Below are 26,526 nucleotides of genomic sequence, written 5' to 3'. Positions count from 1 at the left end.
TCTCTAATTATTATCTTATTATTTTATCTCTAATATTCCTTGATTTGACAAAAATAATTTTCACTTCATGTCAGGAATGTTATATGGAAGAGAAATCACAATCTAACTAATGTTAAATACATGTATTTAAGTTAGGTATGATTCCTTGATTTAGTAAATATGATTATAAATACAAACAAAATAATTATTTGAGATTTCTTACATCACAATCAGGTCAACTTTGCATTACTTTTATTTAATTTTAAATTTATTTTACCACTTTGAACCTAAAATTGTAGGCTATATATCAATACAAAACTTTCCAGATCAGTTTGTACCATAATATTAATAAATCTAGTGAAATAGTTAATTAAAGCTTTCTTTCTTGTTTGCAAGATTACAGGTTTTAAGATCCCATTTAAGATATATTTGTTTGTCAGTTATTAAGCTTAATGAAGTCTATTATTTCAAGAAGGTACCTGCATATACAGAAGTATATACAGTAGTTTCCTTGTAATTATGTTCTACTTTTAAGTTTTTCTTTGCTAGTTTTCTCATTTAAGATTAAACTTTAAAATTTTAAATAGTTGTAATTAAAATATATATTGATTTACCTTTATCATTGGATATATATTATTAAGTATTGCTGAAGATATTCCCATAATTCCAAGTCCTATCACAAGCATCACTGCATATTTTCCATATATTTGTGGTGTCATAATCATGTCATAAACTTCTTTTGCAAAATCTTCTGGTAAATCAGCTGTCTAATATTAAGAGCAAAGCAATATAGGAAATAAAATTATGCAAATATTAGATATAATATTATTATAAATTTTATTTATAATTTAAATATAAAATTTATTGGCACAATATTAGAACAAATGTGTTGGTTTGAAGATACCTAAGAAATAAAGACAAAAGTAATTTTATTTTCAAGATTTCTGTAATATTTTTGTTGTTGTTATACATCTGTATCATGGATACTGAACTAATAGCATATATATCAGTTACACAAAAATGTACCGGTAATTGTTCATAAACACAATTGAGGGGTTCGGTAGAAAAGTGGTTCAAGTAACAAAACACATAACCTGAATATATTAGTGATAAAATTTAACATTGGTTAAAAAATCATATTTTATTAAATTAAATAAATAAATAGACACATTTACTTAAATATTAATGACATTTATTATCTTTTTTTTATTTAAATTAATACTTTTTTATACTTTAAATAAAGAAAAATTTTTTGTCACTTGTACCACTTGTCCACTTACCCCTTCAATTATAACTTATGTTCCAATTTGTTAAAATTTTAATATTAAATACAATTAGGAAGAAAATATTTAAAAACAGTAGAATCCATTTATTGTAATCATATCATTTGTTTAATGCTATATACTTCACTCAATGTAATCATAATTTGGCTATAGTTATTATTATCATTGTGTACAGTAAATAGGCAAAAACTGCCTTTATTTAGTGCCTTTCCTAAGTGATATACAATATGTGTTTACCACTAATTTTACAATATGCTATTATTTCATAATTATATATCATCATCTATACCAGCAAATATTATATTCTTTAAAATATACTTTTTATAATTTTTCATTTTAGCAATTGATCTTGAGTTATAATCATAAGTTAGGTTTTTCTTCTTGAGAAATTTTCCTATTCTTGAGAAATCCCAAATGTAAGCCAGGAATAAGATATTTCCATGTATAAATGTGAGGTCCCAAACAAGTCCGAACCATCAAGAAATTTGTGAAAATTTAGTTGATTTAGAAAAAATTATTTGTTTTAAACAGCAAGGAAAAAGAAATGTTTATAGTCAGACATAATTTTGTTTACATTTAAATGTGATGCAGAGTTGTAAATTTTAAAAGGAATGTAGTCCTATGATCGACCATCTCTGGTTGGGAGATCGAATTCAGCTTTAAGTTTGACCTTTCCCATGCTCCAAGTTGGGATCCCATTACACTTAGTATCGAAGGACCAACCAGTCGGAAAGTGCAGATGGAGATTGACCAATCAGAATGATTGATTGAAAGACGAAGATTAATATAATCCCTAGTCTTGAAGGACATGACATACATAGTGTCACCACACTCAGTTAGACAACACACATACTGTGTCAATGCGCTAAGGAGAGGCAGTTTCCCCCTTTTTGTGATCTCTACATTCTTTGCTTTGGTGAAGTTATGTAAAATATTTAATATCTCAAGGTATCCTCATGTTCCCCACACCTCAGATTATTTGATTTGACAGTTAAATCTTTTTTTTCAGGTTTGGGATCTGGGGAATGTCAATACCTCTGAGCTAATTCATAGAGATTTTTTGAAGAAAATGCTGCAATTGAGATTTCGTGCATCGAATGTTGCTGTTTTATGGGAAACTGGACAGGTACCACTGAGAATCTTTTTTATAAAAGCTGTTTTAAAGTATTACATGAATACTGGAATTACCTGAAGTTAGGCTACCTATAATTAGTATGGTAAGAATGTGGACAAAAGTGGAAAGCAGCTCTTGGTGGACAAACTTTAAAAATTGGTTGGAGTAGTTGGGATTCAGTGAGATTGTTAGCGAGAAACAGGCTGACAGATGGAAGGAGTAAATTCCAACCATAGTAATGAGATGTATAGAATTGAGTTACAGGAGATGAGGAGAGTTTTGATCAATTCTGGGTTGTTAAGATATTACAGTATTGTAAAGCCCAATTTTGGCATGGCAGGTTATCTAACAGATATTAGATACTCTATTGTGGAGAAGAAATAGATAGCAAGGCTTAGGTTAAATTGTGTTATATCAAGTAGAGGCACTCCTGCATGTACAATCTGTAATCAGCTATGTAGGTATAGTGAATGGTACTTTCATATGTTTTGTAACTGTGGAAATGATATGTATGGAGAGTACATAAGAATGTTGCGCAATAACTCAAACCCAAACTTTTGTGATTTGTTTAAATTTAATAAGAGGTTAAAAATATAACTTTGTATAAAGTAATATAGTTGTGAGTATACTTTTAGTAGAATTTGAACATTGATTTTATGAACAATTTGATTACTAAGCCAAGGGTCACCAAACTTTTTTGATCATCGACCCCCTACAAGTTTTCGAAACCTCACATTGATCCCCACCAAAAAGTTCGTATTACAAGCAAAAAAAGCACTTACTATTAATACATTTCTTTTAATTTTGCATTATTTTCATTTATTTATAATTGTTAATAATAATTTTTGTAACTGACAATCAGTGAGACGGATAAGCTTGATCCTTAGCTTTCCCTTATCCTTAGCTTAAGCTTGATAATCGACCTCCCTATAATGTTATATCGACCACTCTGCACGACCCATGAACCTTCTTGCTTCCAATTAGTTTACTACTGTAACTGATAATAATTATAATCAGAGAAAATTCTTTTTGTTTGGATCCTTATAGGCCTATAATAAAATTATGAAACAAACAATTTAAAATAACTCAATGTTTTTCAAATAAAAAGGTCATTTCAAATTATTTTTTCATACATTATATTCAATATATCAAATGTTAAAACATGAAGAAAGAAATTAATAAACTTTAAAAGACAACGCCATACCCAAAAACCAAGCAAAATTTTGCTTATTAGTCAAATATTTTCAACCACTTTCAATTGAATGAAAATGTTTGCTTGACTAGTAAGTGAAATTTTGCTGGTTTTAGGTTATTGAGTTGGTTGGATTTTACATATTAACCAGCTTTCAGCAGTCATGTATTAATAAGCTTCTTCTTCCTCAAAATTCAAGCTAAATATAACTAAACAATGCTAATTATATTCAACCTAAAAATTATTATGACGCTATGAAATTCATTAAAATTTTATTATATTTCTTTGTATCAATAAACAGTAAAACCTCTTTCGTTGGACACCCTTGGTTCATAAGAATGTGTCCAATTTAGATACATGCATACAGAATGAGTAGTTTTTGTCTTGAAAGCAAGGAAATTAATCTAAGTTTGCTGGCATAGTGTAAATCTTCTAATATGCTTCTGTTGAATGAATAACATTATCAAATTAATTTTTCTTTCGATACTGTACAGTATTAACATTTTAAACATGAACACAGTCACAATCACAATCACAATCATTTAATCTTGCTTTAGCTTTATTTTAACACACTTTTAAATCATTATAGTGTATTTTGAAAAGGACTAATAGTTACATAACTGATTTAATGAGATATGGCAATGCAACACACATGGACAATCTGCCAAGGAAAATCTTTCCTGGAAAAATCTTCTATAGGAAATTGGCCTCTATTTAGATGTTAGACATGAGAAAAAAACCTGAGAAACTTCACACTCCAGTCTGTTAATAGGGAGTGAACCCATGAAAAGTTGGTCCAGTGTTCAGTGATTTTATCCAAATGACCATTGGTGGGCAATGCTCACATGATGGTTTGATAGCTAAGGCAGATAACCTGGAGAACCCAAAATTGATCCCAAATATATGTGCAATTTACACTCAATTTACAATTATATGTACTACACTGTGATGTAGATTCAGAAATGCATTAAAATGCAAATCATATTTATAACCATGAATACCAATTAGCAATGAACAAAAGCCATCATTTTTTTCTCCAGAGCTAAATTTATAGCCAAATTTATAGCCAGCATAATTTTTTGGGTGCAAAAATTGATGTTGAAGTAACCAATATGGTACATAATCTAAAATGGCAGCCCTGATCTCTAGGAAGAAATGATGCCTTATACTATTGTGATCAGAAATGTGAAAATCTTCCCAAATGCCATACAAAAGGTATTTGTCATGAGCATCTACAAGGAGGCAAAGGGATACTCGTCCTTTCCTAACGTCAAATAAAAAAATTCTATAAATTATAATCATAAAAGTGATTGAGATATGTACACTTATACCCTTGATTATGAGACACTTTGACACAGTACTATATTCTACAATGTACTTGTGAAACAAACCAAAAATAATAATAAATAAAATAAAAATTTAACGACATAATTATTTGTCTCCAAGCTTCTTCCCCTAGAAAATATTCCGCAGACATCCATGAAGTTTGTCATGTTTCCTTATTAGCTTTTAATTTATAAGACCTTAAAACAGGACATCTGTACAGGATAACTCAACAGTTAAAAATTAGAAAGAAAAATTTGTGAATATGTCAACTTAAATCAGAAAAGATGTCCAAAATTCAAGATAGAAAGGTGTCCAAGATATAGAGTATCATATACAGTACATGTAAAAGTAAAGATATTTGTCAGGTTACATATGAAAGTGTTCAAAATATGGGGTTGGCCAAATTGACAGGTTTTACTGTAATTATTAAACTCGTTAATTATGTAATAATATAATTAAATTTTATTAGCTAAAAGCAAATCCATTGAGTTTTTCGTGTTACTTTTCTGTTTCATTTGATGATTTTACTATAAATTGGATTCTTTTATTATTTCCTTATAAAACATTTTAATGTTTTGAAACAAACCTGTGTAAACCATGCAACTGGAAAAACTGTTTCATTCATTTTTCTAAGATACCTTAAATAAAATTAAAAGTTATATTGAGATTGTAAAAATTTTATTTGAAAAAAATTCAATTTTTAGACTTACCAGAGATTATCTGATTGTTTGACAACTATATTCAACTGTAGAGTAAAAGCCATTTGAAGAGTAAAACCAATTAACTAAAAAAGAAATCAAAAATAAATAGTTTACTAAATTAAATATAGAACAAATATAACTATTTCTTGTTTAATCAAGAAAATTTGAAGGCAATGAGTATGTTTTACAAAATAATTCTGCATAAATTTCTAATAAGACGAATAAAGTTATGCAGATGTTTATAATTCTTTATAATCAAAAATGAATATTTTCATTGATAGTAATCAACATCTCAAAACTAGATACAATTAATAAACAAAACCACTGAAACCAATTCCAAAACCAACCAACATACAGTCAAAAACGTTTGCTTTCTGATAAATTTGTGCTGAAAATTGGTTTCAGTTGTTTTGTTTACTTTTCATTGCTAGTGTTTACAAGCTATATAACTACTGTACAATTATCATTCACATTATGTAACATAAAATCTTAAAATAGAAAACAATATCCAACAATGAGTTGCAAAACTTTTCCTGCTGTTATAAGATTTTACTAAAAACCTAACTTTTAGATTATTAGGGATGTAACAAGAATTGACTGTATGTTTTCATTTAACTTCGTTAAATCAATATTAATCTGGAAAACCCAGATTGTAAAAATGTTATCATTTAAACATTAATAAGCAAAACATGTTGAATTTAATCAATTTGCAGGCCTTTTTACAAATTAATTATAGTATCTAAGCTGGTAGCACTGAATTTTCATAATTCTTGTAAATGCTCAGGTTATATGTTTGACTTACATTTTGGTAATCAACTGCATATTGAGAATAAACTTTAATTTTACTATTAAGTAAGATATTTATAAATAACACTTTACATATGATACACTTAAAAAATCCTAATGCTATCTAACATTAGTTTTAGAAGTATGTTTGGAAAGTAAACAATAATAATTCAAGAACAGAGTTCATCCTTCAATTCCTGCCTTTCAAATCTTTAGAAGCTGCTAACAAAATGGCTAATCCTCATGCAGACTACACAAATTGTGAAAAAATAAATAAATATATTGAATGGAACATCATGCAGGACTACAGGAAGGGGAAAGTGGTCAGACCCAAAAAAAGAGACAGCATGGCCATGATTATGACTAGGGTCTCTTAGTTTCTTTATAAAGATTTCACTTTCAACAGTTATAATTTCACTTCAACATTTGTGTTGCTGTGTGTAGCAACACACATGTCCTGGGTATAGATATGTATGTTGGTGAGGGAGAGGAATATAGTACATTAGGAATAACCCTTTCCACTATGAAAACATCTATTGGTTGGAATCTGCTGCATGCTAGCAAATGATTTGGAATTAGAATTGTATTTGTAATGGTTGAAGCAAAAAGTGGTCTGTCCAGCTAGACCTGTTCCTATGGACCTGTCTTGGAAATTTACCAAAAAAAATCATATGCACACTAAACATGACCAGCACAGTATAGCTTAAACCTCACACCAAATATCATATAAAAAGAAAGTAAAAACACATTGAGTGCGGCATTAACAATTAATACTGCACTCAATGTGTTTTTACTTTCTTTTTACATGGCCAGCACAATACAGATTGTTCTGCTACATCTGGATTCATCATAATGATAAATCACAATTCATCCAGCATCCACTAAGAAAACTGCACTGCATCCACCAAATTTTCTTTGAGTATTAGAGCCTCAAAGTGCACACAAACAGGCACCATTGACCTACATTCGGAATATATACTCGTATGTCTACAAAGCGATTTCAAATGTCAGGGCTTGTTAACATTAAACAAACAAGATAATAATCAATCAAACTTGATTGATGACACTTCTATCAGCAGGTATCAATTGTATCAACAAACAGTATTTATATCTAACTTTCAAAATCAGAAAGAATAAAAAATTTTGAAATTTATAAAAAACTATCTCATAAATATGAAACAATATACTGCTGCAGTACAATATCCATGAATAGATTAAAAAGTTCATCTTAAAAAGTATATTTGCTGTAGATAATGTGCAATCAGAAAATGAAAATGGAACTAGCACATTAAACTTATATATATATTAGGATTGTCAACTCTCTCAGACTTACTAGAAGACTCCTAGAATTTGACAAAAATTCTTAAGATCTCAGACTCCTATTCTTCCCATATTTACTTGACAACTTGATCCACTTTAGATTATATTGATATATTAAAATAGACAAAAGAACAGATAACAGTATTTTGATATTGTTGAGAATAAAAACATCAAGTCTCCTGAAACTTTTTACTCTTAAAATGGAAAACCTGGAATTAACTCTTTGAGAGTTGGCAAGCTTAATATATATATATGGTGATATTGAATGATCATAGTATATTATTAATGAAGTAACAAATAAACAAATATACTACTGAAGGACATTCTGCTAACAATATCAAAATGACAGAACCTAATCAGTATGTAGACTCCCAGAACTTGAAAATGATATATTGCACTGTAAGATACAGTACTAGTATAAAATATTGATTCTGATGTGATTTGTTATTGTTATTTCTTTATAAATTATATAACAGCTTATTATAAAATAATATAAATAACACCTTTCTAACGGTCCAGCAAAAACATTTAATTGTATAAAAAGGTGTTGTTTATATTATTTTATATTTCAATAAGCAAGAATTTATTAATGTAGAGGACGTGGTTGCTGTATCATCAAATGCAGTGTGTAGCGTCTGTGTAATCCAAAACTAGTTGGTAGACGAACGGACAGCAATTGGTTAGAAAACGTACGTTTTATTTAAAAAATTCCTTTTAAAAATTCCCTTAATTTCCTTTAAAAATTCCGTTTTATTTAAAAAAGGAATTTTTTAAATAAAACATACGTTTTCTAACCAATTGCTGTCCGTTCGTCTACCAACTAGTTTTGGATTACACAGACGCTACACACTGCATTCAAGAATTTATTGTTTAACAGCTTATTTTTAATCATTCTATTAGAATGTACATAAAGAAAACTTTACATCAAATGGTTTTATTTTTAGAATAAAAAACTGATACTAGTTGAAAAACAATTTTAATATCTCAATAAACTGGTTGGCTTTATTTACTTGAATTAACTTAGCATAATAATTTCATTCATCTATTATTATATTAGAAAGCTTTATTGTTTTGTTGTTTTAATCTGTTTTTGTTTTCTACTCAGTCTGTTTTGCCTCTTAATTATATAATCTATAATAAAATTCTTTTAATAATTCACTTTCAGAATAACAAACACTATACCAAATTCCACAATTATAAAATAAAAGCCTTTAATTCAGTAAAATATGATATTCAATTGATTATTAAAAAAAAGTAGAAAATTGAAATAGAAGTGAATCTATGGAAAATTCAATTTTTATTGTGTAAAAAACTATTCAAAAATAATTTTAATATTAGAAAATTGAAATGATTGTTAGGTGAAAAGTAAACATTTAATTTAAAACTTCTTGTAAATATAATTTAAACACAAATTATTTTAATACATAATATGGTTCAATTTATATAAAAATAAAATTTTTAACATGTAGCCACAAGAAGCAATTACTTTCTGGTTTAAAATCCAATATTATGCCAGCAATTATATCAATTTATTTTTATTAGCCTTTTAATAATAATATAATTTTTAAAATATTGAACACCAATATAATTAAATTAAGCTTTTCATTACTTGCACTAATTTCCACTGTATTCTTCATACAATGAATACTGAATCAAATGTATTTATCTAATATTTCAATAATAATTTAATGAAATTATAAAAACATATCTGATTCATTTCTAAATTAACATGACTTACAGGTTGTATCTGAAAATGTATTTTATATTTATCTTCATCTTGGTCAAATTCCTTAAAAATACGAAACTTTGAATCTGCTCCAACAAAGTAAGGTCTGGATACAAGAACTGATACAGCTAAAAATATTCAATTATGTAATTATATATTTAATTTAATTAATAATAAAAAATAATATTTTCTTAACAATAAATCTTTTAAACGAAAACTTAAATATATTTTAATATAATTTATAAATATAAATTGATTCCAAAATTTTATATTTCTATTTGAGTTATAAATTTGAATTTCAGTACATTTACAGCTATTAGTGAGTGGATGGGTGATATGATTTTGTTCAATCACTTTGAAGCTTAACTCCTGTGCCTTTTATCAAAAATTTCTGAAATTTTGCAGGGAAATATATGTATTAGGAGCAATCATGCTATTAAATTTTGGTGGTTAAAGGTCGAGAGGATGGGAAGACAGAAGGTAGTTATAGGTCATATCTCAAGTAGGGTCAGACTTAATGAAATTTTTATTCATTATTAGTATTTACAGTTTTTTATAAAACTCATCTCTATCCTCAAAATTAAGCTTTTTGCCAATTTATAATAATTAATAATATAAAAAATTTTTAAATAAAATCTAATAACAGATGGCACAACACATAATTTTAACTTTTTTGCTGGAAAAGTTCAGCAAGTCTCTGCTGTATTTTTTTATATATTTATTTTGGACATCCTAAATACCAGCAAACTGATAAATAATTATTTTGCTATGTAATAATCTTGTCAAATAAAATTTGAGTTTGAATTTTATCCAAAAACTAAGATTTTTTACAGAATATTTGCACACTACACTATCCGGAACCTGTAACCGGTGCATAACGCGTATATACTATATATCGCTGTTGACAAACATTTTCAAGTGAATATTTAAGAATATTTGCAAATTTTGATTCCTGAAATTCAAATAATTTAAAAATAAAAATGCATGTTTTATCTATAGTTGCAATTAATACATAATAAACTTATTACAGCTCATCTCAATTACTGTTTTTCTGTAGAACAGGTGAGAAATCTATGATCTGCAAAAATTTGTAATCCAGACTACAGTCAGCTATATATTTTCAATATATGAAGTGTAACCATCCTCAGTTACTTATGTTACTTAAACCTATTAACCATGGTTTAACACTTGGTTATTTAAATATATCTGAAAGAGGAGATCAGACTGGAGGCTCAGGTCTGGCAATNTTTTATTTATTTCATTAATATAAATAATTTGTTTATCAATTTTATAATTGTAATATAATTATTTGAACTAAATTATTCTTTTCTCAAAGAATGATTCAGTTCAAACAGTTTATATGCTACTTGCTTTGAAAAAGATCTTTCAAAGCAAGTAGCATATAAAAATCACAGAATAAACTAAATTTTATATTATCAACTAAAGTTAACTGTATGTAGTATAACAGTCAAAAGACAGTTTGTTTACTACTGTTATAACTTCTAATACTGCGCGCACACATTTTCTGCTGAAAAAAAAATCATCACTCTTCTTAATACCAGGGTTTAAGTGATGTAATTCTCCAGTCATGTTAATTTTTCTGTTAAGATTCTTACTGTATTTCTGTCGTATAAGAACATGCTGTTATAAATGGGGCAAAATCAGCACTATATTCTACAAAGTACCTAAAAACACTCATTATTTTTAAAAAGACTTTTATAGCATAAGAAACAATTTTTTTTGGGGCTTTCTATTTTTAATAATGATTACTACAGAGTTGTCACTGAATAGTTACTGTATCAGTACATTTACATTTGATTTTCAATGACACAGCAGTACTGTACATTATTCTTATAAGCCAATATTTAATTAATAAAACCTAACTGTATGGTATACCTTGATGATTACATGTTACAATGATTTACAATATAAATTATGTATTTCCCTGACAGTGTCTCATGTGCCATATAAATACTGTACCAGTTATGTATGGAAGCATCCTCTGACGTATTACTTTTGAATATATATATATGTAACTAAAAAATTAATCTTCATAAAAATTGTGTGAGATTTTTTGATTAATGAGTGAAAGATCAAAATTCTTACCTTATAAAACAGACCAAATGTAGCATCTGGTAAATACTTATAGACAGCATCATCAATTTCAGCAAGTTCTTCCAAAAAGTCTATTTTATAACCAAAGAGTAACTGTTTTACTTGAAGCTTCTTAAAAATTTCGACGTCATTTGATTCGAGTATATTTTCAATAAATGAAGCTATATCTGAATATTCCTTATCAATAATTCCTGCTATCCCCTATGTTAAATAAATCATAAAATAAATTACATTTCAGCATTCTATTAAAATGTAATTAATTCTCTAAAATTATCAAAGATTTCATATACAATAGAACTCATGGAAATTGCAAATATAATCAGAATCAAATAATATTTTAAAGAAAGCTTCAAATTAAAAAGTCAGTATAATTATAGATCCACTTCTTGATTTTCCAACATTCTTAATTCTGAAGCCTTGTTTGCGAGATAAACTGAGATCATGTAAGCAGATTCAAATGAAATAAATGAACTGGATCATGAAATTAGTCAAAATGCAGCACAGACTCACTACAACCTTTTCAGGGAAGTATTAGCGAGATTGAGGCTGAAGTTTTAAATGCAAAAACATGTATGTTGGACGTTCAGTGCTGCTTTCCTGTAAGCCTAGCAGTTTGACAATGGTGTTTGGACAGTCAGTGGAATCATGCTCAACATTCCAAACACCATTGTCAAACTGCTAGGCTTATACGAAAGCAGCACTGAACATCCGACGTACACGCTTTCACATTTAAAACTTCAGCCTCATATTAATATCTCAGCTATTAATATCAAAAATAGATGATTTCAAAAGCATTTTGAAATCATCTATTAGCATCACTATCACTATTACTACTAGCATTTACAATTTTTTATAAAACTCATTCTTACCCTCAATATTAAGCTTTTTGCCACTTTATAATAGTTAAAAATATAAAAAGTTTTAAATAATAAAATATGATAATAGATGGCATCACCAAATGTTGCTGGGAAAGTTAAGTAGCTCGTTCCTGGTTATTGATTTATTTATCCTTGTTTACTGGTTGTTTATTTATTATTTTTATGAAAGTACTCAAAATATACTTCCATGAAAATAATAAATAAACAACCAGTAAACAAGGATAAATAAATCAATAACCAGGAACGAGCTACTTAACTTTCCCAGCAACATTTGGTGATGCCATCTATTATCATATTTTATTATTTAAAACTTTTTATATTTTTAACTATTATAAAGTGGCAAAAAGCTTAATATTGAGGGTAAGAATGAGTTTTATAAAAAATTGTAAATGCTAGTAGTAATAGTGATAGTGATGCTAATAGATGATTTCAAAATGCTTTTGAAATCATCTATTTTTGATATTAATAGCTGAGATATTAATATGAGGCTGAAGTTTTAAATGTGAAAGCGTGTACGTCGGATGTTCAGTGCTGCTTTCGTATAAGCCTAGCAGTTTGACAATGGTGTTTGGAATGTTGAGCATGATTCCACTGACTGTCCAAACACCATTGTCAAACTGCTAGGCTTACAGGAAAGCAGCACTGAACGTCCAACATACATGTTTTTGCATTTAAAACTTCAGCCTCAATCTCGCTAATACTTCCCTGAAAAGGTTGTAGTGAGTCTGTGCTGCATTTTGACTAATTTCATGATCCAGTTCATTTATTTCATTTGAATCTGCTTACATGATCTCAGTTTATCTCGCAAACAAGGCTTCAGAATTAAGAATGTTGGAAAATCAAGAAGTGGATCTATAATTATACTGACTTTTTAATTTGAAGCTTTCTTTAAAATATTATTTGATTCTGATTATATTTGCAATTTCCATGAGTTCTATTGTATATGAAATCTTTGATAATTTTAGAGAATTAATTACATTTTAATAGAATGCTGAAATGTAATTTATTTTATGATTTATTTAACATAGGGGATAGCAGGAATTATTGATAAGGAATATTCAGATATAGCTTCATTTATTGAAAATATACTCGAATCAAATGACGTCGAAATTTTTAAGAAGCTTCAAGTAAAACAGTTACTCTTTGGTTATAAAATAGACTTTTTGGAAGAACTTGCTGAAATTGATGATGCTGTCTATAAGTATTTACCAGATGCTACATTTGGTCTGTTTTATAAGGTAAGAATTTTGATCTTTCACTCATTAATCAAAAAATCTCACACAATTTTTATGAAGATTAATTTTTTAGTTACATATATATATATTCAAAAGTAATACGTCAGAGGATGCTTCCATACATAACTGGTACAGTATTTATATGGCACATGAGACACTGTCAGGGAAATACATAATTTATATTGTAAATCATTGTAACATGTAATCATCAAGGTATACCATACAGTTAGGTTTTATTAATTAAATATTGGCTTATAAGAATAATGTACAGTACTGCTGTGTCATTGAAAATCAAATGTAAATGTACTGATACAGTAACTATTCAGTGACAACTCTGTAGTAATCATTATTAAAAATAGAAAGCCCCAAAAAAAATTGTTTCTTATGCTATAAAAGTCTTTTTAAAAATAATGAGTGTTTTTAGGTACTTTGTAGAATATAGTGCTGATTTTGCCCCATTTATAACAGCATGTTCTTATACGACAGAAATACAGTAAGAATCTTAACAGAAAAATTAACATGACTGGAGAATTACATCACTTAAACCCTGGTATTAAGAAGAGTGATGATTTTTTTTTCAGCAGAAAATGTGTGCGCGCAGTATTAGAAGTTATAACAGTAGTAAACAAACTGTCTTTTGACTGTTATACTACATACAGTTAACTTTAGTTGATAATATAAAATTTAGTTTATTCTGTGATTTTTATATGCTACTTGCTTTGAAAGATCTTTTTCAAAGCAAGTAGCATATAAACTGTTTGAACTGAATCATTCTTTGAGAAAAGAATAATTTAGTTCAAATAATTATATTACAATTATAAAATTGATAAACAAATTATTTATATTAATGAAATAAATAAAAAAATTTATAAAATTTTCTATAGAATTATAGATATATTTTTTAAAAATATTAGTTTCATTATTATGAAAATGTAAATTTAATCATTTAATATTCTTTATTTTTCATTGGAGTTAATTATTAAAACAATAAAAAAATCAAAAATATATTGATAATATAAGCCTTTATTTTTAATTTTTTTTAAGATAAATCTTATTTAATGTAATGATTTTCAGAAAAATAATAGTGTTGTTAAAAACATTGTAATGAATACAGGAATCAAAGATAAAAAAGCATTTGGTTTGATTCAGTCAATAGACAATAAAACGTAAGTTTTATAATTTATTTAATTAATATGAAGTGTAGTTATCACTAAATAATACATTTTAAGTTTTATGCTATTAAAAATATATAATAATTTATTTGAAAATTCAAATTTTTTTAAATAACTGGAGATGCATTCATTATATAGAATGTCTATATTAAAGTGTACCACTTTAGACCACTCTGTAGTCAAAACTGTTAGAGATATCTCAATAAAATTTTGTAGGCACATATATCTTGAAACAGGAAAACTATGGTTAGAGTTTCAAAAATGCCTGCAATTTTTACCTCTAGAAGTCGATAACATCACCACTGTTGCAGTAGCATTAAAGTGTTTAGCATGTTTCTGCCACTCTCAGTCACATATTGCAGTTGAGTTATTACATTAATGACAGCTGAATGTAAAATGTTAGGACTAATGAGACTTGCTTCCCTTTCAATTTGCTTATTTAGTTCTCATAAAACTGCAAGTTACACCTATATAAATCCTAATTTTCAAATAGTCCCATTACCAGAAGTCACAAAGCTTGAGATCAGGTGAATGCACAGGCTGTTACATGGAAAAACTGACTGATTATCCTTTCATTGCCAAACATGTTAGACAGTACATCTCTCTCAATGACTGTGGTGTGGGATCTTGCACCTTCTTGCATAAATATGATGTTACTCAAACATCCTCTCATCTGTAGTTTCGGGATGGCAAAAGTTTACAGAATGTCTTTATAGCACTGCTGTTTTGATTCTGTGACAGTAGTGCTGTTATATACCGTAATAATGAAAATTGTAATTATTTTTTAAAAATCTCCATAGTTTTCCCATGTCAATGTAGAGATAAATATGCCTACAAAATTTTATTGATCTATCTCTAACAGTTTTTATTTATCTATCTATCTATCTATCTCTTGCTTAATAATAACTTTCCACAAACCAATTAGGTCATAAAAACAGAAATCTACTATATTGAAATACCATAGTATAAATAAAAACTGATTGTGACTTCACTATCAATAGTTAAACTATTAAATTCTGTAATTCAAATGTTTAGTAATTCTTTGAATATTTGAATTACTGAATTTAATATAAATTAAAATAATTTGTTATAACTTTAATATTATGTAAAATTCATGAAAAAATTTAAGTTGTATAATTAATAGAAAATTGGATATCTGGCCACATGAATATTGTAACATGATAAATGGATCAGGTAAGGTCATTTCAGACTGTTTTTTTAGTTTATTTTTAATAAAAATTATACATTTTTATTAAACTAATAAACTTAATCTTATTCTGTATAATAATGATTATTAACAAAATTTTCAAAATATATTTTGTTCATATAATTAATTAATATGTAATAATGGCTTATGAAAATATTTTGACAATATACATTTGTAATTTGTTAGTCTAGAAAGAGAAATTATTTAAAGCATTTAATTTTGTTTTATATATATTCAATTTTGGAATATAATATACAAGGAATTGAGTAAATGAAGTCGTAATAGAGAAATCAAAATAGATTTTGTAAACCATTAACTTAGTAGTTAACTAAATCAATCTTAAAATGTAAAAAATTCTAAGATTTGATCCCAGATTCCTAGAGCTGTAGACTGATGCCTTAACGGTTTTTCCCACCTCTGGCTGGCTATTTTGAGAATTAAAAATTTTTAGGCTATTATATATTTCTTACTGAAATCTTCTAATAAGAATGAGAATAATACAAAATATTTTTATGCTAGACTTTTTATACTAACTGAGTATATAAGATAGTTTTTAATTTTTATCTGTTACCTTACTGATAGAAATTCAATAATCATAATTTTTTTATAGATGGCATTGGCCATCCTCAACCAATAAATGAAGATGTAAAGTTAAAATTCTTTGTTCCTCTATTACAAAGGTGAGTTATTATTGAGATATTATTCAATAAAACATATAACACATAATTTTGTGTATTTTGTGCTCAATATTTCCTAATTACAGTATATTGTACATGTGTGAGGTTTGTTGACTCAGAAAGGGGGAGTTAATTAAACTCACATCAGGAGGTACAAGGAATTTAGAACTATATGGGTAGTGGCATTGAACATACTGACACAAGCACCTTTGCAAATTTAAACCCATTTATATTAAATGTAAATTGGTGGCTTACAGTCTTTCAGAGTGATGATATTTGCTGGTGGCCTCTTGAGGAGTCATGGCAAAATGATGATGGTCAGTTGGAGATGGATAATGATGAAGGTAGTGGAGTGAAGATGGTGACAACGACATTTTGGAAATAATGATTCACCAATACAGAGAAAAAGAACGAAGTCATCTCATGAACTTGGGAGAGGAAAATTCACCTTTGTTTTTGAAATCTGAAGTATTTAAAGTATTTTATCCCTGAATTTCTTATTTCAATTGGTTCTGATTCCCTCTTGTTATTTCTCAATTGGTTTTCTCCCTTGTTTCCAGGTGGAAAAGATTGGATCGGTTCATGAGAAAGGTTGATCTTCAGTATTCAACTCGACACCATCTCTCAATTAACTGGAAGATGTTAATGGAATTTTGAAACCTGCACTTATATTTTTGATCATTATGGTCTCCATTCTGACAGTTTGGAATGTTAACTATTAAACACAACATTTTCCTTTTGCTAAACTTCCTTGTTTCCTGACTCAGTTTAACTTTAATCATTTGTATATGAACATCAGAGTCAAAGTTTAAACTCCCCAGGCTGAGTTTGATTTATTACTTAACATGTGTCTGCGTCACACTGGGGACTCACATCGTTTATATTCATATCACTTCACCACATTCATTTAATACAGTTTTTTTCTATTTTAAAATATATTTTCTAGTGTTAACCACACTAGACAGGTTTGGACTCAGTATGGAACCTCACACATGTTAATTGCACTATCTTGCTAAATTTCTGATTGCACTACAATTAAATATAAAAAATAAAGAATATTATTATTTAATATTTTTTCAATATATACTAAAATTTAAAACAGTGTTCTGTTTCATATATTATAATAGAATGAAAGAAAAGGAACTATCTCTGATGTAATATCATAAATAATTTCTTTATTAATAGATCATTTACTCTAGATTATGTGCGTGATACAGAGATTGAAGGCATTCCCACAATGGAATTCACTGTTCCTTCAGATACTTTCAATACCCAAAGTACATCCTCTGAACAAAAATGTTTTTGTGATATTAAAAAATGGTGTGATGGTAAAGGAGTCTTTTCATATAAATTAATAGATGGTAAGTGAATTTTATTATTACTTTTTTCTTGAAATTTTTAACTAATAATGCATATCAATGCATATAATGACTTAAAAATTGATAACTTAATATTTATAGAAATAGATGTATCAATATTAGTTCTGTGTAAATAGAGAATATGTGGAAAATAAAGTATTATAATTTTGAGAAAACTTGGAAGGGTTATTAAATTCTTTAGGTAGAAGCCAAACTATATTTTAAAATTATATTAATGAGTAATATAATTTTTGTAGCAGATTACTTATTTATAATATCAGTATCAAAATACAAAAGATCTGATAATTGTTTTTCTACATAAACAAACATCACAAAACCTGATAAATTTGTAAAGTCAAACAACCACTGGATTACATCAGGCTACTTTTTCATGATTATATTTAATTAATTACTAAATAATTTGCCCTTAGAAGGAGTTGTTAGGTATCATCTCTTATTAAAATTAATGACTGTAATTATATTAATATTTATTAAATAATTTAGAATATTCTGGAAGAAAAGAATTGGCCTGGAGCAGGACTCAAATCTACAACTCCTGCTTACCGTGCAGATGCATTGCCAGACCTGAGCCTCCAGTCTGATCTCCTCTTTCAGATATATTTAAATAACCAAGTGTTAAACCATGGTTAATAGGTTTAAGTAACATAAGTAACTGAGGATGGTTACACTTCATATATTGAAAATATATAGCTGACTGTAGTCTGGATTACAAATTTTTGCAGATCATAGATTTCTCACCTGTTCTACAGAAAAACAGTAATTGAGATGAGCTGTAATAAGTTTATTATGTATTAATTGCAACTATAGATAAAACATGCATTTTTATTTTTAAATTATTTGAATTTCAGGAATCAAAATTTGCAAATATTCTTAAATATTCACTTGAAAATGTTTGTCAACAGCGATATATAGTATATACGCGTTATGCACCGGTTACAGGTTCCGGATAGTGTAGTGTGCAAATATTCTGTAAAAAATCTTAGTTTTTGGATAAAATTCAAACTCAAATTTTATTTGACAAGATTATTACATAGCAAAATAATTATTTATCAGTTTGCTGGTATTTAGGATGTCCAAAATAAATATATAAAAAAATACAGCAGAGACTTGCTGAACTTTTCCAGCAAAAAAGTTAAAATTATGTGTTGTGCCATCTGTTATTAGATTTTATTTAAAAATTTTTTATATTATTAATTATTATAAATTGGCAAAAAGCTTAATTTTGAGGATAGAGATGAGTTTTATAAAAAACTGTAAATACTAATAATGAATAAAAATTTCATTAAGTCTGACCCTACTTGAGATATGACCTATAACTACCTTCTGTCTTCCCATCCTCTCGACCTTTAACCACCAAAATTTAATAGCATGATTGCTCCTAATACATATATTTCCCTGCAAAATTTCAGAAATTTTTGATAAAAGGCACAGGAGTTAAGCTTCAAAGTGATTGAACAAAATCATATCACCCATCCACTCACTAATAGCTGTAAATGTACTGAAATTCAAATTTATAACTCAAATAGAAATATAAAATTTTGGAATCAATTTATATTTATAAATTATATTAAAATATATTTAAGTTTTCGTTTAAAAGATTTATTGTTAAGAAAATATTATTTTTTATTATTAATTAAATTAAATATATAATTACATAATTGAATATTTTTAGCTGTATCAGTTCTTGTATCCAGACCTTACTTTGTTGGAGCAGATTCAAAGTTTCGTATTTTTAAGGAATTTGACCAAGATGAAGATAAATATAAAATACATTTTCAGATACAACCTGTAAGTCATGTTAATTTAGAAATGAATCAGATATGTTTTTATAATTTCATTAAATTATTATTGAAATATTAGATAAATACATTTGATTCAGTATTCATTGTATGAAGAATACAGTGGAAATTAGTGCAAGTAATGAAAAGCTTAATTTAATTATATTGGTGTTCAATATTTTAAAAATTATATTATTATTANTAGTTTTTCCCATTAAATTACTGAGATTCTGTTGTTATAATAATTTTCAAACTATATAAGTCAATTTTTAATAGTTATTTGAAAAATATATTTTAGCACCATTCCACTATTAAAAAATTGTTTTGTCAGTTGTGATATGATTGACTCTTCTCAGAAAACAAATAAATATTGGGATCATTGAAATCATTAGTCACATTTTAAAAATTGTTAACTGTCAGAAAAGTATTCTCTATGGAATCAAACATGATGTTTAATTCTGAATTATTCATTCACTATATTGATTTTTTTGTTCATTATTATTAGAAATTATTTCTCTTTCAAAACAATTATTCTAGAAGCATGTTTCTTCTATTTGGAGACAGTTAAATTTGCAGAATTGTTATCTTTTCAGGATGTTTTATTAGTAAAGATTAATTTGAATAAATAGAAATTCATAAAGAACAGTTTTAAACAAATAAGAATATGATGGTAACTTTAATTAGAGAACAGTTAGTTATAAATTTTAAATTTTTTATTTCCCAAAAAAAAAAAAATAGTTTAAGCTAATTGTTTATTTAAACTATTTAAATTTTTAAATTAATTTTATTACTGTTATCAATTAAAATTGATTTGTCAAAATGTTTTGAAATGCATTTTACATTCTATTTCAAATATAAGAAAAACAGAAAAACGTTAATGTATTCAATTTAGCAAACATGTTACAAGTTTTTTTACTAACATTTTTATACTTTGGAATTAAATTTGAGGTATTTCTCTTAAAACATATAAAGATAATTATTGATATATACAGGAAAAGTAAAATCTTGATCCATTACAATAGCAATATCAATTGATTCTTCAATTGAAGAAACTTGCTATTCATTTTTCTTTCTTAAATTTAATGACTGTGGTCTTTCAATTGTAAATCAACCATTTTAAACATATGAAATTTTCAAAATATAATGTATCATATATTACTTTGTATCCAATGATAAATTATCCTACTGATCATTCATTTCTATTTATAAAAAATTATGAATAAACTGTTGCAGAAAAGCAAATATCAAAATTGAATTGTAAAAAAATACATTTATTTTGGTGTAAAATATTCTCATATTAGGCTAATTCATTCCAAGAAATCATTGCATGCAAGTGAAATTGCATATAGTTAATGGGTAAAATTAATAATAAACAACGCTTTTTGCCCGCGACTGTAAATTAGACAGAATTAGATAACCCAACAAATAGGGTATAACGTTTTGCAGGGCTGCATACTTACCTAAATTTGATATGTGATTATTAAAGACCAAACCTTTTTTATAAAATTCTGGTCCTTCTTCCAGTCGGCCTTGGTGTGATAAGCCCTGCAAAACGTTATACCCTATTTGTTGGGTTATCTAATTCTGTCTAAAAATTAAATTGTTGATTTGTGCTGGTTTCAGTAATAATAAATACTGATTGCTTAAATCAAATCCACAAGATTAAGCATTGCTACTAGACAGAACTAAAATAAAATATCATATATACTACATAAAATGATATTGTTATAATCCATCTAATTTGTTTACAATATATTGCATAAAATAAAAGATATTTCATTGACTAACATCTTCCATAAAATTAAAATGTTGAAAACACAGTTTTTACACCCAAAGTTAATTATAGCTACAAGTATTTATCATTACTTCTTATTTCCAAATTTTTCTGATGATTTTATCAAAAACAGTATAATTTTTTAATTCAAAACTCATCACCATATACAGGTAACCCTCGTATAACACGGTAGTTACATTCCAAAAAATTGCCGTGTTATGCGAATCTGTGTTATACGAAACAAAGAACTAATACGAAAAGGAGGGTTAGGCGTTTTCTTTTTGGCAAGTTATCCTTATCCTCTGAGCATTTTTCTGCATTATCTTCAGATCCATGCTTTACCTTTTGCAAAAAGTGCATGTAATTTTAGATTGCTTGCTTCTAGTTAAAAGGTCTTTATAAATTTCCTTATATGGTGCTAAGCACTTATGAAGAATAAAGCAAATATGGAATAAGGGAAAAACATTCGGCAACATCAGAAGCAGAAGCGTCGCAATCTGGCAACATTGAAACAAGTTTCGAGAAGGACCACGTGTATTGACAGAAGGCGAGAAAAGAAAATTTACATACTTAAGTACTAATAGTTCATGAAAATAATAATTTTCGTGAACTATTATTACTTAAGTATGTAAAAATTTATTACATTTCCTGTTGTACAAGGGTTTTACCCAATTCTCGAACCGTGTCAGAGTGAATCCGTGCTATAAAAGTACCGTGTTATACAGGGGATGGTACCAATTCTCAAACCGTGTTAGAGTGAATCCGTGCTATAGAAGTGCCGTGTTATACGGTGGTTACCTGTAATTTTTTTTTACATTTTTAAGTTTACTACATCTCTTCCACACATTTTTGTCAATTTTGAAAATATTTTTATAAACAACTTTTTCAAGATTTTATATAGGAAGATATGAATAAGAAAAAGCTTTTTCAAAAATAAAAATATAAAACTTATAATAAATAAAATAATTAATTAATACTGGTATAAGTAGAAACCAAACACAAAATAATACATAGCATAAAGCAAAAACTTTTAGAATTTGTGTTCCAACTATCCATACTTACATTGTTAATATATAATTAAGTATATATATTGCATAATACAGTTGACAGCTATTATTTTTTCATTCGTAAGAAATAACGTACTAATATCAAATATGTTTAAACATATAACACTGATTTTTTTAGTTGAAATTATCTTTTTTTCTCTATACAATTCTCTTTTTCCCTCTGTCAAATTTAAAACCATTCCAAAAAAATAGTTTTTTCTGAATGTATGCAGGTCTTTTAGAAAATATCAAAATCAAACTGATAATTTTATTAATATTTTAAAATAATTATACTATATAAAGTTAAAATTCTGCTTTAGTAAAGCTCAGTAACATCAGTTAAGTACCATTAAATTAATGACTCAAACAAAGCAAAGTTTTGAATTTATGGAATATGTAATATTGGAGTTTTTTCATTTTTTGTAAATTTATAGTATTATTTTAGATATTTGATTTAAAAATAATTACATATAACTCTTACCTATACACGTATGGTCCCATGTCTGAAAACACAACATTTCTAATATCATCACTGGGAACACTTATATTAAAAACATGTATTTTCAAATATAATGGAACTGGTGGATCAAGCCAAATTTTAAATATTCTTGAACCTTCAGTTAGTTGCAATTCCTGTAAGATAAATGCATAAAATTAATGAATAGGGAAATTAATTCTTAAAAAATTTAAGTATTTATTATTAGATTTATAACTCTAAATTCTATATATTCATGAATAATCATCATAAACCTAAATCCAAAACATTTTTAAAGACATACCATATTTTCTATATATATTAAAGAAATGTAACTAATTTAAATATAAAACACATTCAAGGAGTTTGAAGAAATGAATAAGTTGCCTCTTTAAATTCTTTCAAATAATAGCAAAAACATTTGGATAAATTAAGAATCTTTCTCCATATCAGTTTGGGATGGATTTTTTTTTGTGAAACTGCAAATAATGTATATTTTTATATAAAAACTTTGGTTAGTGCAAATAAACAAATTATATGATTTTACAGTTTGCAACTTTCCAGATATTTTCATGTCTTTACAATCATAAAATTACATTGTAATTCACTCAACTTAAAAGGCACAAAGCAAAAAAAAAAAGAAAAATATTAATTTTTTGTTTCAATCATTTTTATCTTAGTTCAAAATAGGATGCTCCTTTATAACAGAATATGCTTTAGAATGTAGAGTGTAATTTATAATTTCTAAAAAAAATTTCTAAATAATACTTGTTTCTACTGCTTTGAAGGAATAAACCTAATGTGAAGACTAGTGTAAAATCTAAATAAATTTAGAAATTATAAATTATTTTAAATTGATAAAAATAAACTTCATTTCCAGAAAAAAAAATATATGACATGGACTTCTTAACACTCCTTAAAACTTTTTGGTATTGATTTTCTTAACTTAATCATTATAATTTTGAATAGATATGCATTCACAGCTCAACTAGTCAAAATTTTTAACTAGTTAGTAAACTTATTTCTACCACTTTGAAGGAATAAATCTAAAGCTGAAGACTAGTGTATTCTGAACATGCTATAAATCTTTATGATGAAATTCACCTTAATTTTTATGTCAAATCATGGTATTCAAAGTTTTAAATGGCATCATTTCCCATATTTATCTTTCACCCATACGAAATGCCTCCCATTGAGATAGACCTTTGATAAATAAGTTTATTTTGTCATGCATGTAATCAGTGAATAAAGATTTTATTGAACAAATTAGCAAATCAATATTCTATAAATATTCAATCTACCTTTACTCTATCTATTTTGAAGACTTTTTCTTACTTTTACTACCACTATCCAATTCCGATCAATCAAAACGCATATGTAAGAAATTTTTAACTATAAGAAAATAATAACAACAGAAATTTTGATGTTTTAAATAACAATGATCTTAAATAAACAGTGACAGCAAATTTTGTGACAAACATCAAAATCCCTGTTAACTTGTAAATTCAGCTATTAACAAAATTTCACACAAATTATATTTCTTCAAACTAGAAAGAAATAGATGAATGACAGCAACAAGAAAAGCTGATAATACTTTCAATCTACAAGTTATGGATCATAATTTGTCACTACCATCTTTACTTCCTGGAGGGTTTACCTTGCTATAGTCTTAGATTATGTACCAAACTATATCAATAATAATGCTATAGTTTATACATAAAGTATAATAATTCTATTTATAAATCTTAAACATTGTATAATTTATATAAACATATGCACAGTAGTGTAGTGTGCTCACACATACTATGAAATTTAACTTTTAGAAAAACCTGTGTAGATCTTAATTTCCACTTAACAAATTTTTTGAAAATCTAATTTATTACAGTACAAATAGAATAAACAAATTTTTAAAAACTAATTTTTTCTAAAATCAACTGTCACACACTGAATACAGGTATGTTCAAAATAATTATGAACACCAAAATTTTTAAACTCCTCCAACACCAAAAACAAATTGTGCAAATTCTTTTCACAATTTAATTTTTTTTTGCTTATATGAGGTTACTTAATACAATAATTGATATTAAAATTGTATTTATTGGGTTAATGTTACCTATGGTGAAAAAATGGCAGCGCTTCCGACTGTTCATGGTCCAGACAGAACAGTCCATATTTGACACTCGACAGCTGCTGGCAGGCCACCGAGTGCCAAACATCTCTAGTTATTGATTCATGGTAGTTCTTGAACAAAATAAATAAAAAAAAGGAAACATCTACTAAAAATATAGTTAATCTAACGGAAACGAAACGAACCTAACCCAAAGCACTGGCATTTTGGCACCATAGGTAACATTAACCATTTATTGTTATAAAAATTAAAGACAAATTCATTACAATGAACACTTTTTAAGTTTTATTCACATAATTTATGTTGCATTTGTATCATTATACAAAATACAGTTTATCTGATAATAATTAACAATTTTCATTAGCAAGATAAAATATTGTGTCTTCTATTGAAACATGAAATACTAATAAAACACATTTTTCTTAGAATCAGAATTGCTTTATATTAAACAGCAAAATATATAAATAAAGTTGAATTAACAAGTTAACACATGTACGACGATAATGTTGCAAAGAAGTATGTACCATCATGTACCAAAATACTTTCGGCAGTTGCTATTTCAACAGGGACCACTTTAACTGTTCTCGAGCAGACTGTAACACTTGGGCAACCGTCTGTTCGCCAAGAGGCATATCTTCCACTCTTAAAGCCACTCTATGCACCACAGCAGTGGGATCGGCTTCTAAAAGGATACCCCCATCACAAATCTCATCCAGAGCCAGCATGATGATATCTAGATTCTCTAGTAGCGTGTGTTTCTCTACGTTCTTTCGTAGGATCTGATTGACTGAATCGTATAAGCAGTTAAGAACACTTGCAAGAATCAATTCGTTCTCATGGCAACTGCCCATTACGTAGAAATATAGATCGACACTACTTCTGTAAACACACGTCAAACCATCCAACATAATGATCTCAGCATTGGCCTTCTGAGTCTTGTTGAATAATTGCTTCTCGAACTTTTTCTGGTCTTTTGACGAAGCCAAAGTATCGTCGTAATATTTGGCTAAAATTCGATTGCCATCGTTGTCCAGGATAGTTATAGCTTTGACACACTGAAGTGTCGGTTCGAGCAAAACTGAATCCATACTCACGTTCCTGTTAACAATATGGCGACCACCACAATCAATACGGCACGTCACACGAATTATCTCGATAGAGCGCCGCCCATCGGATTTATTTTTTTATAAAATTTTAAAATGAAATTCTATTTGTAATTAGTAAAATATTAATAA

General features: G+C 27.3%; 3 protein-coding genes across 3 annotated transcripts; 1 reads left to right on the top strand and 2 right to left on the bottom strand.

The window, feature by feature from the left end:
• Positions 1–593: 593 nt before the first annotated feature.
• Positions 594–10,582, bottom strand: LOC111615493 (platelet glycoprotein 4-like; the record flags this gene model as incomplete). Its single annotated transcript, XM_023356897.1, has 5 exons — positions 10,456–10,582; positions 9,440–9,555; positions 5,605–5,678; positions 5,481–5,532; positions 594–746 (listed from the first exon to the last, which is right to left on the bottom strand). Coding segments are annotated over exons 1-5 (402 nt in total), but the record flags the coding sequence as incomplete, so codon positions are not given.
• LOC111615492 (lysosome membrane protein 2-like) lies at positions 10,555–19,996 on the top strand. Its single transcript, XM_023356896.1, has 7 exons — positions 10,555–10,668; positions 13,449–13,658; positions 14,730–14,821; positions 15,972–16,021; positions 16,645–16,714; positions 17,897–18,072; positions 19,763–19,996. Exons 1-7 carry the CDS (start codon positions 10,555–10,557, stop codon positions 19,948–19,950), a joined length of 900 nt encoding a protein of 299 aa, XP_023212664.1. The 3' UTR covers positions 19,951–19,996.
• Positions 19,997–25,558: 5,562 nt separating this feature from the next.
• Positions 25,559–26,450, bottom strand: LOC111615491 (coatomer subunit zeta-1-like). Its single transcript, XM_023356895.1, has one exon. It carries the CDS (start codon positions 26,377–26,379, stop codon positions 25,846–25,848), a length of 534 nt encoding a protein of 177 aa, XP_023212663.1. The 5' UTR covers positions 26,380–26,450; the 3' UTR covers positions 25,559–25,845.
• Between the last annotated feature and the right edge of the window lie 76 nt (positions 26,451–26,526).

This window comes from Centruroides sculpturatus, unplaced genomic scaffold (genome assembly GCF_000671375.1).
Source record: "Centruroides sculpturatus isolate CEXI.00-Female unplaced genomic scaffold, Cexi_2.0 scaffold2564, whole genome shotgun sequence".
Lineage (NCBI taxonomy): Eukaryota > Metazoa > Arthropoda > Arachnida > Scorpiones > Buthidae > Centruroides > Centruroides sculpturatus.
The sequence above is the reverse complement of the archived record's forward strand: the minus strand, read 5'-3'. Positions and strand labels throughout refer to the sequence as shown.

What these genes read in the sequence shown, in the direction of transcription:
- LOC111615492 (XM_023356896.1), top strand. Translation starts at nt 10,555, where the DNA reads ATGAAGTGTAACCATCCTCAGTTACTTATGTTACTTAAACCTATTAAC. An exon ending in CAGTCAATAGACAATAAAAC is followed by an intron (nt 14,822 to 15,971) that starts GTAAGTTTTATA and finishes TATAATTAATAG; the next exon opens with AAAATTGGATATCTGGCCAC. An exon ending in TTTGTTCCTCTATTACAAAG is followed by an intron (nt 16,715 to 17,896) that starts GTGAGTTATTAT and finishes CTTTATTAATAG; the next exon opens with ATCATTTACTCTAGATTATG.
- LOC111615491 (XM_023356895.1), bottom strand. Translation starts at nt 26,379, where the DNA reads ATGGATTCAGTTTTGCTCGAACCGACACTTCAGTGTGTCAAAGCTATA.